We start from the raw sequence: 20,287 nt of genomic DNA, 5'->3' as shown, positions 1-20,287 counted from the left end.
TGTCCATGTTCTGCCCAAGAAGATCGACACCATGTATCAGATCCACATTGCGCCCTGTTTTTAATTTGCCCCAGTTGCCTTACAATTCCATGGTGGTAGAGTCCACTCTCAAGTGAGCTAAGAGTACTAGAGACTATGCCTCGATGCTCCAGGCAGAGAGGCTAGGACCTTGGACTCCTTTGGGAGAAAGATGTTTCAGACCTCAATGCTTGTGTCCTGTATCCAATTCTACTAGGTCTTTACGAGCATCTACTTGCAGGACTTGGTGTGCAAGCTGTTGGACTTAGCAGACTGTCTCCCACCAGAGCATGCTGAGTCAGTACGCCAGTTGGCCAAGCAGTAGAAGGCTTGTCGAAAGTTCTTGGCCAGGGCACCTACGAGATCTTTGACATGGCATCCAGGATCTCTGCTCAGAGTATAGCAATGTACAGACTCTTGTGGCTATATGTTTCTGACTTGGAACATTCTGTCCAGCAGAGGTTGGTGGATGCCCCATTCCTGGGGGACAACCTTTTTGGAGAGCAAGGTTGAGAAGGTTGCTGACCAGATCAAGAATACTAATACCATCTCTTCTCTCTCCCATCGGAAGCCTTCTGCGTCAGCCTCCTCATCTAGGAGGTATTTTGGCAAGTCGGGGAGGGGTGCTTATTATTCCCAGAAGTGTAGGTACGCCACCTCCTCTTGCCAACTTAGTCAGGCTCAGCCTCGGTGTGCTCATTCTCGTCAACAGCTTGCGCCTAAGGCTGCTGTTGCTCCCCAGTCCACACCAAGGGTGAGCTTTTGGACTGGCTCCAGCAGAGCATACCACTGTCAAAATGTCCATTATCCGGATGACCTGCCGGTCTGGGGGGAGGTTGAATTTTTTCTATAAAAGGTTATCCCTTATAACTTTCGACCAATGGGTTCTCCAAATAGTCTGCTTCGAATATGCCCCTCATTTGGCATCTCAAACCTCCAAAATTGCTCACCAAGGCCCTAGTGGTGGGTGCACACACCAAAGTTCCTGCCTAAGGTTGTGTCGGAATTCAATCTGACCAGTCGATTGTCTTTTCAGCATTCTTTCTCTCCAACGTCATGCCTATCCTGGCAAGAGCACCTTGCACACCTTGGACTGCAAGCGAGCATTGGCCTATTATGTGGAGCGGACAAGGTCCCACAGACAGTCCACCCAACTTTTGTTTCTTTTGATCCCAATAGGAGGGGGTCCACCATCGGGAAACGAACAATCTCTAATTGGTTGTCAAATTGGTTGACAGATTGCTTTCTTTCACTTTTGGCCAGGCTGGGGCTGACTCTGGAAGGCCATATCAAGGCATACAATGTTAGAGCCATGGCTACATCAGCAGCCCACTTGTGTTCAGCCTGCACTGAAGAAATTTGCAAGACTGTGACATGGTCTTCAGGTCCACACATTCACATCTCATTACTGCCTTGAGCAGGATACCCGACACGACAGTCGGTTTCGGCAGACAATTTTGCAGAATCTGTTTGTGGTCTAGAATCCAACTCCCCCCCCATAGGCCCATTTTATTCTGTTCCAGGCTGCACTCTTACTCTGTATATAGTTTCAAGGTTAATCTGCATTATGTTCTCAGTGTTGTGAGGCCCAAAGTCCAATGTTTCTTATTTCAGTGAGCCTGGATGCTAGGGATACCCCAATTGTGAGAATTTATGGGCCTGCTTGTCCTCAGAGAAAGTGAAGATACTTACCTGTAGGCAGGTATTCTCCGAGGACAGCAGGCCTTGTATTTCACAAACCCGCCACCTCCCCTTGGAGTTTTCTCCTATTTTATTTTTTCTTGCTGTAGTATTTAACTGCAGTACCACCGTTCATCGCAGTGGGCAGGGAAGGCACTCACGCATGTTTGGTGGAACGCGTCTTGTGCTCCACAAAGCTTTGTAAAGCTTGCTATAAGCTCCAGAACTGGAAAATGCAGTGCTGGCGTTACCCAATTGTGAGAATATAAGACCTGCTGTCCTCAGAGACGATCTGCTACAGGTCAGTATCTTCATTTACATGCAGAAAAACCTAAAATTATCCACCACAAGTCATTGTCATGGTATAAAGGATGAAGGAATAACATTGGTTATACTGTTTTTCCATATTTTGATGCCCGTCCAATATGAATGTAGGAGGGGGGAGAAGTTATCAAAATGGGCTACTGTTAAGACAGGTTGTTATTGTTAACCCAGATATTTGTAACTAGGTATCACTGCATAAAATGGGAACCTGTGCTAAAACAGCACATTTTATGGTATCCCGCATTGATAAGTATGCCTGTAAAGCAGGGGTTCTCAATCCAGTTCCTCCATAGTATGCAAATTTATCTCATTCATATTCATTGTGGGTACCCTGAAAACTGACTGACCAGGTTGTCCAAGGACTGGTTTGAGAACCCCTGCCATAAAGTCAGTACTTTGAGTCAGCATGCAGCATTGTGTAGAAATCAACACAGCTACCTTCCTTACTAATGTAGCGTCCAATGTTCAGATGCTAGTTTTTATGAACGTGTTTTTGTTCTGCTTTAGAGGGCAATTTTTATAAATGGGTGCCTTTCTGGAACCTAGTCTATAAAGAAACTTACGTTTCCTTTTTCAAACCCAAGCTAGCGGCTGCCAGTGCAGTAATGCTACACAGCCCATTCAAAGTGAGTGGGCTCTGTCGGCAATGCCACGTGGCAGACACTAGCGCAGCTTTGTAAAAAAATGGGGGGGGGAGGGGTTAGTACCTACTAGCAATACAGATAAAATATTTATTTGGATTTTGTGCATACCTTTTTCAGTAGTAGTTCAAGGTACGTTACATTCAGGTATACTGGGTATTATGTGCAGTTATTTAGGCCACATTACAATATTTTTTTAATTGAGTAAATACAGTATTCTATAATTTGTGCACCCCACTCAGTCTGCCCATGTGTAAACCCACAGTCTTCAAACTACACACCATCACATTTAGGCACCAGTTTATAAAATGGTGCACAGCAGATCATTAGGCATTTATGCACATATGTCTGTATTTAGGTCATTTACATGCATTCTTGTTACTTCTTTATAGAATTTCCCCTTAACATGTTTCCAAAGCTCTTGTATGTACATCTTTGGATTATTCTTGTACTGGTCCAATAAATGGCATCACAGCCATAAAAGAATCTTTTTCTAATGCTGCAATCAGTGACAGCTGAGTAATATAGAGGTTTTTTTCACAGACTTACTATAATACTAAGTGACAGATATTTACGAAGTACAGTTCATCTAGCACTTTAATATACAGCTGAACTGACTTGGTTTCTAATATATTTTTCTGGGCCTCATTGATGGATTTTTCCCCCAACTTTATTCTTTTGTAAAAACTAGTAAAAGAGGCCCGTTCCGACGGAAAGGAAATGGGCGCTAGCAAAGGTTCCAGGGCCCCTCCCCCCTCCCCCACCCCTCTTCTCTCTCCTGACCCCCCTCCTCCTCTGACCAATACCCCTTCCCCTCTCTCTTGTCTCAGGCCCTCCTCTCCTCCAATTTCCGTCCGCCCAGCGCCTCCTTCCCTCTGTGCTGTGGCCTGCGGTGCAAGGAGGACGTGTCGCTGGTTTAAAGGTTTTACCTCCTGCTCGGCCACCAACACGGAAGTGCAGCAAGTACAGACGCCGCTTCAGACAGGCTGTGTTTTCAGCTGTTCCTCTGTCCACCCCTCATTTCCTGTTTGCGGAAACTGAGAGTGATTGCAATTGCCTGTGGTTGGTCTCTTCTCCTGTCTAACGTCGCGTTTCTATTCCCTGGCAACTATACAGAGTTCCCTCGAGGGCCGGGAACAGTGATCGGGAGTGTGATTACGAACCTATGAACACTACACGGCTTCACTGCCACGCTGCCATGGAGTCAGCTTCAGAATGTTGGAGGTGCAAATTATTATATTAGATGTTTGCTATAGCTTATTCAGACAGCAGTGTTAAGCTATGTAGGATGCTTTATGCATGTGCAAATGCTGATTAGCTAATCCAAACTGACCAATTCAGAGTCTGCACTCATGGCATATAGTCCTAGACAAAGATTTGTGGGATGCATTTTGTGCATCAGGGAATATGTGATGCACAAAATCATTCCTTCAACTTTGCCCCTTCCAACGGCCTGCAATAAGATTTCGGCTTCTGAGGTGTTTGTTGGGTTTTTTTCTTTCCCCTCCCCTTCTTTCCTATATTAGGATGTATTTCTTTTCCTATTATGTTTTTTTTTTTAATTGTAAACCACTCTGGGCAGTATATTAATACATGAAAGTATGATTATGTATAGTTTATGTTTCCATATATGGTAATAAGATTTATTTTACTTTCTGTTTGGCCAAGAATAACTATCATATTTTGTTATTGTCAAATAAGCCTCCAGGGTTTGATTCAGATTAGTGCCTATTTTATATGTAAAGAGAACTTATGCTCTGGAAAAGAGGCATTAACTGGTTTGACTAATTCAGCCTTTTCTTCTGCAGGGGCCTGCATACGTTGTTGAAGACAATATGAGGGCCTGCCATATTGTATTACATTAGTTTATTGTATTGATGTTTTTTTATTAATAAAAATATTCAAAAATACCATTGTCTGAAATGCATTTGTTTTGCATTCATTCAAAATGATTGAACATGATTTAAGCGGCCAGAAGAGGCTCCTGGCTGTTTATATCGCCTGTCTGGGGCTAACTAGGCATTGTCAGAGGATAGTGCTGCTGAAAAAAAATACCCGGGTTACTACTATTTTGGGGGGGGGTGAAGTCAGCACCTAACTGGTTAAGTGCAGTATTCCGCACTTAACCAGTTAAAGATAAACACATAATAGGACCCGCATAAAAAGCAGCCCTGTCTTTATGCATTTCTTCATAGCCGGTTAAGTGCCAATACTTAACTGGCTATTATAGTGGGTCCCAAACCTGGTCCTGGAGACACCCCAGCCAGTCAAGGTTTCATTATATCCACAATGAATATTCATGAGAGAGATTTGCATGCACTGACTTCACTGTGCCCAATTGTTTGAACACTAGCCTCTCTCATTTTGGTAGCTTTTTGGATTATAGAGTTTGAGAGTGGGACATAAGAAAAGGGTTGTGTAGTGGTTCTTGTAAGACCAAACTAGGAATATGGCAGTGCTTCTAGTGGCCAAAAATGGAGCTAGGGGATGTGTAGCTCTGTAATGGGGTTACATGTTCCTGGTCTTAGGCAAATATAGAACGCAGTGATAGGAACGGGGTTGAGAGACTGAGTAATAGATATGGAGGGTTGGTGTTGGTTTAAGAATAAAACCTCTTATCTGTCCAAAATTAGAAAACCAGAAAAGTAGACGGGGTGGGAAGTAGGTCCTTATCTGGCATTGTCATCAATAATTACTATATTCTACTGTCTACAATACAATTTGCAGATAAACCAGGTATGATTGGAGGCAGAGGGAGCATTCAATGTACATTTTTATAAGCACTGAAACATCACTAATGCTGTAGTAAACAGGTTTGCATAGCATTTGAGCTAGCAAAGATCTACAGAGTGATTGTGACAAAAATTGCACAGCTTGACTTAATGTCAAAACGACAAGCTCTTGATGCATTCCATTTTTATAGCTTTACAAAAAAATCAATGTTGTGCATTCTCTATTTTGCAGTTCTTCAATGATGATTCGGGAGACTGAATTCCATCCAGTTGAAGCATCTCCTTTAGGGTAGTCTGAACAAGTGCCAATCCAGACTGCTACAATCCACCAGTCCAGCATTAATTCCTTCGCACAGTCCTTCCACTGTTAATGAACAGACATAATTACACATTCAGTCTCAGATAAGAAAATTAACAGCATTAAAACAGTGTTCTAATGTAGAGCTTGATTCAAGCAAGCAGGTTTGCACTCAGCTCCTACCTAAAGATCACATACACCAGATGAAGCTGAATTAGCCAATCACTTGAGTTATCAAGCATTTATAATGGTAGTCCTCCCCTAAATAGGGAAATGTTTTGGCTGCAATTGTTTGAATCAACCTCTTGTTAAATAAATCTGTTCATGCTGTGTTCAGATCTTAAAAGTGCATCTACTAACACAGTAGACTTGAGTACATTTAGCAGGATCAGATTAGTTAAATCAGAGGAGATTTTGTACTTCAGACATGAAAGGGAAATGGATGGTAACTACCACCTGAATAATTTTAGAATTAAATGACTATTAACTATGGGTGCACATTAATCGCAGTTAATGCAATGATAATCGTGACTAATAATAATTCATTCAAAACATTTAATCACAGCTAATAAAATTAATTATGCTGCACGGTCTCCCCCCAGAATTTCCTTCCTGTCCCCTGATGCATAATCTAGCATATTTCCTCTCCCCCTCCCCCACCAGGCCTGCAGTTCCACAGCTCTCTCAATTCCCTCATATTCTGCTTGTTGCTTGCTGCCTGCTCTGAGATGTTCTCTCTGACCCATTCCACCCCTTATGGCTGCAACTTCCTATTTCTGCAGGCCACAGGTAGCATATGGGTCACTGCCACTGCTGGGGACTGAAGAAGACCTGATTTTAAATTACTCTGGAGGAGGAAGGGAATTGAGAGAGCTGTGGAACCAAGGGTTGGGGAGAGAAGGAGATAATGGGGGTAGAGGGGAGGGAGAGAGAGAGACAGATCCTGCATGTGGGGGGAGGTGGGGAGAAGGCTGGAAAGAGAATTGGCCTGGAGAAGAGGAACAGAGCAAGAAGCTGCATGGGGGGGGGAGGGGACATAAGGATCGAGAGAGAATGAACCTGGGGTGGAGGACAGTGAAAGAGAGACTACACATGAAGGGGAGGAGAGAGAAGAATGGAGTGAAAGATAATGGACCTGGGGATGGAGGAGAGGAAAGGGAGACATGCTGTGCATAAGGGGGTAGGAGAATGAAGAGAGAGAATGGACTTAGGAGTGGAGGTAAGGGAGAGAGAGATGCTGCACAACTGGAAGGGCTGGGAAGATACAGGGAGAGAAGTTGGACTCAGAGGGGTGGAGGGAGGGAGGGAAGAAAGAGAGAGATAACGGGCCTGGGGTGGAGAAGGGAAAGAAGGAAGAAAGAGAGAGAGGGAGAGGTTTCGGACTCGGGGGGAGGGCAGTGGATGGGAGAGAAGGAAGAGTGAGAGATAATGGACCTGGGGTGTGGAGGGGAGAGACGTTGGACTTGGCAGGAGAGAGGGAGAAATTGTTTTTTTAATTGAACAATTGCAATTACAAATTTTAATTGAAATACAGTCCTACTATTAACAATCTGATTGATATTCAAAACAACTTAACTGGCTGCTGACTGGTTAAATTACTTGTTTTGGGCTATCTGCTAATTTTCAGTGGCACTTAACCAGTTAGTGTCACTGAAAATTTGTGGTTAGTGCTGAAGTGAAAATCAGCTGTTGGGGGGGGGGGGGGGGGGTTCTGGGGGCTGAGTCAGCAGTTGGCCAGTTAAATGCCAAGGGTAACCGCATAAATGGGATCAGATAAAACAGTCCTATCTCTTTGCGGTAATCCATAGCTGCTTAAGTTCTGAGTATCGACTTAACCGTCTATGAGTTGGCCAGCTCTGCATAAACCAGATATTCAATGCCGAAGTCCAGACATGACCCAGCATTGAATATCCAGGAAGAATGCTGGCGGCTGAATATTTACTCCAGTATTGTAATCTTTCATTATGTAAGCACAAAAAACAAATCCAATATACTACTGAGGTTTTAAGTGAAACTGTTTCAGCACTCTAATCTTGAGAGCTACATTGGCAGTATCCGATCCCGATAGGATCATGCTTGCTGAACAGGTCTCGAGAGCCACACATGGTTGAACATAGGTCCCATAAACTGAGAGCTGTGCTACAGTCTGGTAACCCACTCACAGAGAAATGAGCTTGTTGCTAAGCTTAAAAATGGAAGTAAACCTTGCAAATGGCTTTAAACCTGAAAAAGCAAAAAAAATACAAATACCCAGGCAAATGTAGGAAAAGATGGACCATTGCCTAACCTGTTTTAGATTAAGAGAAGGTGGTGGTGATATGATACTGCAACTATTTATGGAGTCTTATTTACATGTAGTTTGTCTTCTAAATGCATACCTGAAGAAGTCCGATGGATGTTAATAGTAGAATTGAACTCAAGGCTGCCTTGGTCTAAGTAAATTATGGCTTCTATTGGAAGAGGTCCACTGCACTCAGCTCCGTTAAATGTGAAATACCAGCGCTGGCAGCAGGCAGTTTTGCACTTTAGTCGTAATGATCCACTGAAGAGAACCCTTAGTGCACTAGAGGAGCGCATCTTTGTAAATGTGCATTCCTAGTATGAAACATATCAACAAGCATCAGTCTAATCATCCTAACTTCCGAGTACAGTTTTCAAAGAGGATTTTAAAAGCAAACATGTTTGTACATAATCTCTCTCTCTCTCTCTCTGTTTCTATGTTGATATGATTATACCTTGATCCAGGCAGACTATAAATCAATAATCTATAACCATATATACACATACACAGATATATACAAAGAGAAAATGTGTGTGTTTATACACACACATACACTGAAGCAAATCTGCTATTTCCCCAATATATTAAAAAAAAATCCCACTATAGTACATCACAGATTTAAGCACAATAATTCATATTGTCTAAAATGATATAAACATATTTTCTTTCAATGAGTGTATAAAGAAGTTTTAAAATGGTAATCAAGTAGTTTTCTTTTATCAACTAACTTTGCATTCTTGCCAGTGTTGTCCTTTCCTGTTGTGCATGCCTATCGAATTGCATTGTCAGAATCTGAGTTTCTCCTCTTATAACTCTGACATTAGTTAATAACTGAAATAGAGATCTAACAAACTCTCCAGCAGCTACAGAATGATTCTGTGGTCAAAATGGTAAACCTGTTCTGCAGAATAGCTATATTTCAACCTACATACTGAAAAATCTCTATATAATCAGGAAATTATTCTTACCCATTTATAGCTTGAAAACAGTTTTACTACATCTGCTTAGAATATTTGCAGGTAATGTACTTAAACCTCATTGAATTTCTTTTAAATATCATCCCTGTCTAGAGGATGGCTGGAAAATTACTTATGATGCCTCTATATTAAAATGCAATCACAGCCAGCTGCTATGGCTTGTCCATGTTCATCTAGTATAATATTGGAAGTGGTCATGAGCCATGCAAAGATACCAATGTTCTCTGTCGCTAGTTCTTTCATAACAAACAAAATATTTTGATAGATGGTCTACTTCGCTGACACATTAATACTAAATGTGCCAGAAAAAAAATCTCTTTTCAATCTGTTTTTAGTTTTCATTGTTTTGATGCAGGTCATCCAGAATGCAGCAGCACGTTTGATTTCTGGGGTGTCTAGATCAGAACATATTACTCCAGCAGGGCCGCTGAGAGGGGGCACAGGGGGGACCCGATTCCCCCAGGCCCAGCCTCCAAGGTGTCGAGACCTGGGTGATCGTGTCTCGACAGGAGCAGGAGAGAGAAAACTCTGGTGCCGGGCCCCCCTTAGAGGCTGTGGAGCAGACACAGGGCCTCAGGGTCTCTGGTTTGGCTGGCGGCACTCCCAAAGTCCTGCCAGCAGAAGCCATCCTCCAGCGCTGTTCTCTACCGTATTGCCTGGCCTGTGGCTGCTTTTCCCCTCACGTCACGCATGTATGATGTGAGGGGAAAACCAGGCACTCTGGGGCTAAGTGCCTTTTATAGAATAGCGCTATCCCCCCGGATTCTATATAGCGCATACCGAAATCCACATCGAAATCCAAGCATATTCTATAACAGTGCGTGTAACTTAATTGGCTTAACAAGCCAATCAGCATTGTTAACAGCACTTAATCAATAATGAGCACTAATTGGCAATAATTAAAATTTGCGTGCACAACTCCCTAAGAGTATTCTGTAATGCATTGCACCTAAATTTTAATGCATGCAGGCAAAAAGAGGCATGCTTACGGGTAGGGAAATGAGTGTTTTGTGGGCATTCCAAAATTTACATGTGTTGTTATAGAATATGGCCCTCTGTGCTTAAATGTACGCACCAGGATTTATGCCACATTTTCGTTAGTGTAAATGGATGCACATAGTTTTAGGTGCCGGGATATCAACTAAGCATATTCTATATACCGTGCCTAAACCTAGGCGCCGCTTATAGAGTACACTTAGATGGAAATCTTTTCTGCATGGATTTTTAAAGCGCCATATATAGAACCTGACCTTTAATGCGGATTCCTGCTCCCAACTTTGGGTGCGAGGATTTACAGCTGCTGAAACCTGGTGTAAATACTGGTGCACAAGCTGGGTGCACAACCCTGTTATTCTATACCATTGCACCTAAAGCTTTGGAATACCTTTGACCTAACCATGCCCCCTTTTGCATTGCACATGAGACACTTTGGGCATGCAGCATTTTAGAATAGCACATAGGCAGATGCACACATAAACCCAAATTAGAGTCAAATAATATCAATAATTGATTCTTAATGGCTCGTTAACTAATTAATTTGCATATGCCTCTGCCCTGCATGCCCAAAGTTGGACACCCAAATTTGGGCAACCTATATAGAATCTGGGGTAAAATGGGTACATATGGCAGAAAGGGCATTGGACCAAACTGAAAGGGGCTAGAAAAAGTGCAGCAGATTTTTATATAAGGAAAGGAAAGGGGATTGTAAGGAAACTAAGGAAAAGCAAGAGGGAAGGAAAACTATCTGGTTCTTCAAATAGGTGACTGGAAAAATAAAGTGAAAAAAGTACCATTCACAAAATAGAGAAGCTCACACAAAAAAAAAGAAGCACAAAAATAAAATACTGCATAAAGCTAAGAGAGATAAAGAAAGAAATCAGGGTATCAAAAGCGCAAGCAAAAGAAAACAATTGCAAAAGATACAAAGTGAGCTGAAGAGACTTTTTTCAGTATATAAGGTGAAAAGGAGGAAGGCCAGAGGTGGAATTTCCAGATTCAAAGATACTGCGGGTCCATGTGTAGATAGAGATTAAGGAAAAACAGAAATGCTTAACAATTATTCTGTTCTATATTCACAGAAATAAAACCTGGTGAAGATTGCAGAGGCTTGGCAAATATATATATATATATATATATATATATATATATATGGAGATGGCATAGATACCTTACTGTTCATGGAAGAAACTTCTTATGAACAACTTACAAAACTGAACATAATTTATTTTATTTCTTTCTTTCTTTATTTGTAGCATTTGTATCCCACATTTTCCCACCTATTTGCAGGCTCAATGTGGCTTACATTTGCCTAGTGGCGATTGCCATTTCCGGTCTACAGAGTTGCACATGGTTTTATAGTCGGTGCGTACATACATGGTATAAGAATACATTGTGATCTTGCGTAGGTGTCAACATTATGTTGTTGCTCAGGTATCGGCATTAGGGTAAAAGTGATAGTGTTTGGCAGTGAGGTTAGTCAGCATTGTGTGGTTACATAGTAATCGATATTAGATTAGAAGTGGGATTGTTTGTTTATTTAAACCATTGAGGTTATTTGATCGTGTGATTAAGGTCGATCCAGTGTTAATCAAAGCCTTGGGACCTGATCAGATATATCCCAGGATATTGAGAGATCTTAGAGAGGTTTTGGTGGACCCTCTATAGGATATGTTTATGAGATCCTTGAAGACCAGGGTAAGTGCCACAGAATTGGAGAAAGGCTGATGTGGTCCCTCTTCACAAAGGCAACAAGAAAGAGATGGGAAACTACAGACCCCTGAGCCTTACATTTGTGGTGGGAAAGGTAATGGACATACTGCTGAAGGAATCCAATAAGTTTTTTTTTTGTTACATTTGTACCCCGCGCTTTCCCACTCATGGCAGGCTCAATGCAGCTTACATGGGGCAATGGAGGGTTAAGTGACTTGCCCAGAGTCACAAGGAGCTGCCTCTGCCTGAGGTGGGAATCAAACTCAGTTCCTCAGTTCCCCAAGACCAAAGTCCACCACCCTAACCACTAGGCCACTCCTCCACAAGTTACAAGATCCAAGGCAGCATGACTTTACCAAAGGCAAATCATGTCAAATAAATCTGATTGATCTTTTACTGGGTGCCATAAGAACTGGATCAAGGGCGTTGTGACGGGGCTTATAGAACATTGCCCCTCACCCTTAAGAAAAGTCCCTCTCTAACTAATCTGGGCCACTTAAGAGCACTGATCCTGTCTGAGGATGTGAGTGGAGGAGCAGGGGAGTCAATACCTGGGAAGTTTAAAAGATAGGGTTAGGGTGAGGGTAAGGAGGCCCAGGGAAGGAAGAACTGAAGCCTCAACATATACCTTTACTGAACACTTCAAGCTGCTGTGATTTGGCTAAGGTAAGCCAATCTTTTATTTGAAGAATTGTGAGCCTTGTTCTGAGGTCTGGCTGGAGCATGATCTGGAAACACAAAGAGAGAGAGAACCTACAAACTATGTTTGGGGAGTGGCTGTCCCAGGCCATAGCCTGTGTTTTGGGTCCTGTAGGCCACAGGCCTATACAAACTCTTTTCCCCTTCTGAAGATAAGAGACTTTTCTTTTGTTCTAGGCCTATGAAGGAACAGGCCTCAGATTTAAGTTAATAAAAGCACTTATTTCATGTTTACTATCTTGTCTGACTGTGTTATTGACAGGGCCACCCCATAGCCCTCGACCGGAGTCTCACAGACATATGCTGGATTTGGTCTACTTAGATTTGATATTGTTCCTCATCGGACACTCATAAAAAGAAAAACAACTGAGTGGCTTGAGTGTGGGATCTAAGGTGGTGTGGAGGGGCATAATCGAAAGGGGCACCCAAGTTTTCCTGAGGACGTCCTCGCAGGACGTCCGGCGATGGGACGGGGAAACCCGTATTATCGAAACAAGATGGGCGTCCATCTTTCGCTTCGATAATACAATAGGGGAAGCCCAAATCGCGAAATTTAGGTCAACCTTAGAGATGGTCGTCCCCAATTTTCAGCGATAATGGAAACCGAGGACGCCCATCTCAGAAACGACCAAATCCAAGCCCTTTGGTCGTGGGAGGAGCCAGCATTCGTAGTGCACTGGTCCCCCTCACATGCCCAGGACACCAACCGAGTACCCTAGGGGGCACTGCAGTGGACTTCAGAAATTGCTTCCAGGTGTATAGCTCCCTTACCTTGTGTGCTGAGCCCCCCCCAAAACCCACTCCCCACAACTGTACAACACTACCATAGGCCTTATGGGTGAAGGGGGGCACCTACATGTGGGTACAGTGGGTTTCTGGTGCGTTTTGAAGGGCTCACATTTACTACCACAAGTGTTACAGGTAGGGGGGGATTGGCCTGGGTCCGCCTGCCTGAAGTGCACTGCACCCACTAAAACTGCTCCAGGGACCTGCATACTGCTGTCATGGAGCTTGGTATGACATTTGAGGCTGGCATAGAGGCTGGAAAAAATGTTGAAAAACATTTTGAGGGTGGGAGGGGGTTAGTGACCACTGGGGGAGTAAGGGGAGGTCAGCTATGATTCCCTCCGGTGGTCATTTGGTCATTTAGGGCACATTTTTGTGGCTTGGTCATAAGAAAAAAAGGACCAGGTAAAGTCGTTCAAGTGTTCGTCAGGGATGCCCTTCTTTTTTCCATTATCGGTCGAGGACACCCATGTGTTAGGCACGCCCCAGTCCCATCTTCGCTATGCCTCCGACACGCCCCCGTGAACTTTGGTTATCCCCGCGACGGAAAGCAGTTGATGACGCCCAAAATCGGCTTTCGATTATGCCAATTTGGGCGACCCTGGGAGAAGTCACCCATCTTGCGATGTGTCAAAAGATGGGCGCCCTTCTCTTTTGAAAATAAGCCTGCGTTTCAGCGAGTGCCTGCATCAGAAGTCAGTTGATTTCAAAAAGTCCAATGTGAATTTGGCCAGCATCCAAACTAAAGGCAAGAAATAGGAACCTTGTCCCAACACTGTTCAGAATATCCCAGTGTGGCCTGTCGGATTTTGAGATAAGTATGCTATAATGTCAAAATCAAACAAGCAGTGGAAGTTTTAATTAAACCAAAAAAATTATAAAAATTTATGAAGATATCTATTATGTTTGAAAAATAAAGAGTAGTTAAGAGAGAGAATAAAGAGTGGATGAATCAAGGTTCTGCTAGTTACTTGTTGAGAAGAAATAAGTACCGCAGACTTGCAGAGGCTTTTTCCTCCATTCTACCATTTTCTTTTGTTTTTGTTCTCTTTGTAACACAGGGCATTTGTACTACTTATTATCTGCACCTGTTTATATTTAATATATAAGAACCGAAATACTGTATCAGACCAAAAGCCCATGATGTCGTGTAGGCAGTGTGTCACGGATGTGAGCATTGGCCATTATGTGTGTCCTGACTGAAAAAAGGGTTGAGAACCACTGATGTAGATGTAAACACCTCTATTTAAAAAACATTTTGGAAGCTATTACCTCTATTCAGTGACCTGATGCAGTTTTCCTAATTAGTTATGTGGGTGACCGTCTTTGTTTTCTTTTTTCCTTTTTATTTCTTTGTTTTTGTTTCACATTTTTTATATGATCAGTTTCTATTGAGTTTCCTTTTGGCATCTTGCTCTAAGACATGCCTCCTTTGTTGGGTGCTGCTGATAATAAAGGAATTATTTTTTTAGAACTACAAACTGGGATCTGCTAGGGGTCCACAGGCCAGTTGGGTTTTAGAATATTCCTAATACAGTGGTTCCCAAACCTGGTCCTGGAGGTACCCCAGCCAGTCAGGTTTTCAGGCTATCCACAATAAATGATCATGACAGAGATTTGCATGCACTGCCTTCACTGCATGCAAATCTCTCTCATAAATATTTATTGTGGATATCCTGAAAACCTGACTGGTGGAGAGGGAGATGGGAACTTGGCAGCCTATAACATACATGGGGAGAGTGAGTGTATAGAAGGGTAGAAAAGTAAAGTAGATAGGGCAACAAGATTGAAATCAGGAGGTACAGGAGTAGGATTTAGAAAGTGGAAATAAAAAGATCCATGTAAGATAAGGAGAAGGTGGCATAGACCTGAGTAATGGGAAAGGTAACATAAGAGGGGACAACAACTAGAAAGACATATTTTCCTCCTATTTATAGGGGGTACCTTATAAAGTCCTACATGGAACTGTTCACATCCAATGGCAAGCACAGGGCTAACTAACTCCTAAGAATTAGGTCTAGTTTAAATATTTGAGTAAAATTTCAGCTGCCCTGAATTATGTGTGTTTGTTTTACCAGTTTCCAGTTCCCCCTGCTGATACTATAATACTTACTGCAACCTTTCCAAGATCGATGCCATAGTTCAGTGATTTCCATGCACATTGTTTAAAGTTGGGCATCCAGGATTCCTCCAGTCTTTCTGTCATGCATTCACCCTTTTCTCCTTTTAAACCATCATGACCATGTATTCCAGGGGTACCTGGGATTCCATTTATTCCAGGATTTCCGTCTCGACCAGGAAGACCATTGGGTCCTTGCAAACACATTCCATTATACTAAAAAATAAAAATTTATTTTTTTACTTTACTGATTTTGAGCATTCAAAAAAAATCAATTGCTTTTGTGATTGTTTTGTTGTGCTTAGAACTGCAGGTCCTCCCCAGGGTAGCTATCACTTTTTGTAACCAGGAGCTGGAATCACAGCCCAACCTACTGATTTCAAAGAGTCATGAGAACAAAATTTTGCACAGTGATTTCTCCACACAGCATTGAAAACAATGCAACAAAAATATCATAATGAATTGTAAAAACTGATACAACAACATAGTTCACTTAGGACTGCTTTTACTAAACCATGCTAGCAATTTCCGGCACAGCAAATGAGAAGAAGCCTATAGGATTTGAATGGGCTTCCTCTCATTTGCCGCACGGGAATCACTAGTACAGTTTAGTAAAAGAGGTCCTAATTCTTACATATATATTTTAAAAAATCGCACAAGCAATATTCAAAATCACATATTTTATATTTCAGTTGATACATTTTTTGTTTATTTGCTTGATGTGTTTCTCCTTATCATACTATATTCTTTGTCTCTCCCTTGTATGGTTGACAACTCATATACCATGTCAGCTAAACAAGCTGATCTAGTTCTGGGTTTGCCTCTTTGCACTCAGGGAGTCATAGTTCTTATTTTCCCATTGAGATTCTTAAGAAAATCATAATTACGTCCATTCAATCAATGAGGCAAAACCACAACTAGATCAGCTTGTATTTTCAAGAATACTGGCTGCAATACGTATTTTTGTCCATTTCATTTTCTCATAATACGTATTCAGTTCTTTTTACCATTTTAACTCTATTTACAGTTGTAGACTTGCAAGTCTTGCAATATGGTATATATATTTGACATTAAGCTTTTCACAGATTACCAAAGCATAAATTCTTTAAAGTATCATATGCAATTTGTCTCTAATGCCTTTTTTAATGTAAAAGTTACATTATCTGTAAATATGCGTGCTGTAATACCTGATTCTAGTCTTACAAGATCCCAAGGACAAGGGTTTTATATTTCCTTTCTGGTGTGGAGAAGAATAAGGTGTGGTCACCTAGAGGGGAGGGGGTTGTTCTTAGGTGAAATCATAATTAAAGGGATGAACACTATTCACGGACCGCAGTGGTAGAAAGATTTGAGCCTCTGTTTAAACAATCTTTTTTTTTTTCTCTAGTCTTTCTCATTCCATTCAGTCTCATTCCATTCAGTCTCATGTTGGGTCCAGCATCCTCTGGATGGGACAATATGCAGAGGATAGATTTCTTGAACATCTCTACATGGAACATAACAGCTCCTGGACAGGTCAATAGCTGGTTAAGTCTTGCATGATGGAGGTAAGTGATGCTAGGAGCTTCTTTGGTTGGATCCTCCATATTGCCTAGTTAGGGCCTCAATGTTTTGGTCATGCTTCTCAGGAGTTTCCAGTGTGGAAGTCATGGCAGTCTTGAACGGGTTGTGTGGTTTCATCCTCTACCAGAGTTAACTGTCTTTTGAAGAAGTTCTGGAACTTTCAGGACCAAAATTCAGAGGCTGACTGGAAGTATATATGACCCCTCCTCCCAATACTGGTCATTGTTGCTCCTTATTCAGAGTCTAGGAGCAATACTATTCCCTCAGCTTCCTCCCTTCCTCATGAAGGTAGTCCTGCACAGTAAGTTTGACTGGGGTGGACCCCTCCTTATAACAAACTGCTGTGTTTTGGTTGTGCTCGTTCACAGGAATGTGGAGTCTTCTTACTGGAGTCTTGAACAATACTCTGGGGGACTTCCCTTCACCCTCACAGTAGGTTTGAGGGGCAATGTTAGGCTGGTGATGAGCAATAGGATTTGGGGGCTCAAAATAAGTATACCTTGGGGTCCTCATGAAGAGTGGCAGGTCTCTTCTCATTTACTTCCCTGCATGTATTTCTTTTTATTTATTTATTGCATTTGTATCCCACATTTTCCCACCTATTTGCGGGTTCAGTGTGGCTTACAATACATTGTGAATGATGGAAATACAATTTGTTACAACTCGGTTATGGATTACATTGTGAGGAGTTATGCGAAGACAAAGTCAGAGTATCGTTAAGGGAATAGAACAATGGAAAAGAATAATGGAACAATGGAAAGAAACAACGGGAAACTGATAGGGCAACAAAACAATAGTAGGAGAACATTCGGTATAACATTTTTCTGTGAGTAAAGGTATAAATGTGGTAAAATTAAGGGGGATGAGAATTCAGAAGAGAATGTATTGATGCATTACTAACAGTGTGTGTGGACTTCATGTGTTTTGATCCTTTCAATAAATTTTATCAAAGAGATGAGTCTTCAATAGTTTGCGGAAGTTGGTTAGTTCGTAGATCGTTTTCAGGTTGCGTGGTAGTGTATTCCAGAATTGCGTGCTCATATAAGAAAAGGTTGATGCGTGCAGCGCTTTGCATTTTATGCCTTTGCAATTAGGGAAGTGGAGGTTGAGGAAAGTTCGGGATGATCTTTTAGCGTTTCTGGGTGGTAGGTCTATTAAGTTAGACATGTAGGCTGGGGCTTCACCGTGAATGATTTTGTGGACTAATGTGCATACTTTAAAAGTAATGCGTTCTTTGAGTGGGAGCCAGTGTAACTTCTCTCGTAAGGGTTTCGCACTTTCGTATTTTGATTTCCCAAAGATGAGTCTGGCTGCTGTGTTCTGGGCTGTTTGAAGTTTCCTCAGTATTTGCTCTTTACAACCTGTGTATAGTGAGTTGCAGTAGTCCAGATGGCTGAGTATGAGTGATTGCACTAGGCTGCGGAAGACGGATCTTGGGAAGAATGGTCTTATTCTTTTCAGTTTCCACATGCAGTAGAACATCTTTTTGGTTGTGTTGTTTGCATGAGTTTCAAGTGTTAGGTGGCGGTCAATAGTGACTCCAAGGATTTTTAAAGTTTCTGAGATTGGAAGGTTTAGTTTTGGTGTGTTTATAGCGGTAAATTCATTCGTGTTGTATTGGGAGGTGAGTATCAGGCATTGAGTTTTTTCTGCGTTTAGTTTCAATCGAAATGCATCTGCCCAGGTGTTCATGATGTGTAGACTTTGGTTGATTTCATTGAAGATTTCTTTAATGTCTTGTTTGAAAGGGATGTATATTATTACATCATCGGGGTATATATATATGGGTTAAGGTTATGGTTTGATAGAAGTTTTGCCAAGGGGATCATCATTAGGTTGAAAATAGTTGGTGAGAGGGGTGATCCTTGCGGTACTCCACATTCTGGTGTCCATGCAGCAGACGTAGTTGAATTTGATGTGACCTGGTATGAGCGCAAGGTTAGGAACCCCTTGAACCAGTGTAGGACATTGCCTCCGATGCCAAAATATTCAAGTATGTGTAATAGGATGGATATTCCCTCCAAGGTTCACCACCAGATCTTCCAAGGTTTAGTATATTGGATCCCTCCCTGACAGCTTCAGAGTCTCTCCTCTTGGGCTAAACATGGACCCAGTTAACCTGTTGGTCAAGTAGTAGTAAATTCAGATATTTGGCTATTTAGGACTGAGTCAGTACTGTACAAGATAGTTGGACAGTAGCCAGCGTTCTGCAGGGTTGGAACTCCTATACTGATGATTATCATGAAAAACAATTTTGTCCTTTCTAGTTTCTGGAGCACAGGGGAATTCTCTTATCTCTTAAGAAAAATGTGGTCTTGTGGCCTTGGACATCAGGGGCTCAAGATCTCACTCCCAGTGCCCTGATCTTCTGTTTCCACATCATCTCTAGGAATGGCCCTTTCTGGAGGTCCTAGGCTCTAGATAGAACAAAAGGACCTGCATTTTTTACCTTGGTCTCAGACCCAAAAGTGTTTCTCCTGGTTCAGCCTCCTTTCAGGGTGACTTCCATTAGCCCAATGCCACTGGGCCGCTTTCTCTTTCTCTATGGAGACTGGAAAGAGCCAGGGCTGGTGACTTTCACAGTTGTTTCTGGTGGGGAGTAGATCAGGAGACCCCTTCATGGTTATTTTGTACTATAGAAGTAAACCTGATAAGCTGGGAGGGGAGCTGTGGTCTGGGGCAGCTGAAGTGGTGACAGTCATCTCGATGGAGTACCAACAGATCCAAGCCTAAGTAGAGGGCCAGCACTCCAGCAATCCTGGTCTCTAGTGTGGGAGAAGGCAGTCCAGGTGGTTGCAGGCAAGACAACAATATTTGCTGATGGGAATAAAGCTGAAGGAATGTAGTAGGTTGTCCTCCTTTGGTAATTTTAAAAGAAGGCATATATCTGCGCCCAGGTCATTCTAAATGTTGACAAAGGTCTTTTTTTTCTACTGATATGTCCTAATAAGGTGCAGTGGTCTTTATGGCTTTGATTCTAGGAGGACTCAAGTAGATGATCACCTCAGACCACAACAAAAAGAGTTAGCAAGTCCCATAGGGCCAGCTAGCCCACTACAATAAAGCACAAGAGTCTTCATAAGCAGAGTTAAACTCTGTTTTCCACAGGATACTGGTAGAGCAGTGCCCTTGCATTTATTGCACCCTATTATGACTGGAAGTGTGAGCCCTTGGACCACAGTGGAAAACCAGACTGTGGCTGATGAGTCGCTACAAAACAGGACTACTCACAGCAACACTCTCAGGGTCACTCACAGGAACACTCTCAGGGGAATTCTCAGGAACACTCTTTGAAATAAGTATAGTAGCATCTCTGGGTCACTCTCAGGATCACTGTAGAAACAAGCACAGAAGAATCTCAGGAGCCCTCTTCACAGGAACACGTGTTATGGTATCTCAGGAACATTGAGGTGTCTCAGGAACTCACACAGGTTAAGAGCTGTAGCATCTCAGGAATTCA

At 42.3% G+C, this 20,287-nt stretch overlaps 1 protein-coding gene across 1 annotated transcript in view; it reads right to left on the bottom strand.

Moving 5' to 3' along the window:
* Positions 1-3,914: 3,914 nt before the first annotated feature.
* CTHRC1 (collagen triple helix repeat containing 1) overlaps positions 3,915-20,287 on the bottom strand; it is a 41,618-nt gene continuing 25,245 nt past the window's right edge. The window contains 4 exon segments of the mRNA XM_030190198.1: positions 3,915-5,717; positions 5,719-5,759; positions 8,072-8,288; positions 15,259-15,480. Coding sequence (XP_030046058.1) covers positions 5,589-5,717; positions 5,719-5,759; positions 8,072-8,288; positions 15,259-15,480 — 609 coding nt within the window. The 3' untranslated portion in view covers positions 3,915-5,588.

This window comes from Microcaecilia unicolor, chromosome 1 (assembly GCF_901765095.1).
Source record: "Microcaecilia unicolor chromosome 1, aMicUni1.1, whole genome shotgun sequence".
Lineage (NCBI taxonomy): Eukaryota > Metazoa > Chordata > Amphibia > Gymnophiona > Siphonopidae > Microcaecilia > Microcaecilia unicolor.
This window is presented reverse-complemented; position numbering and strand designations above follow the sequence as displayed.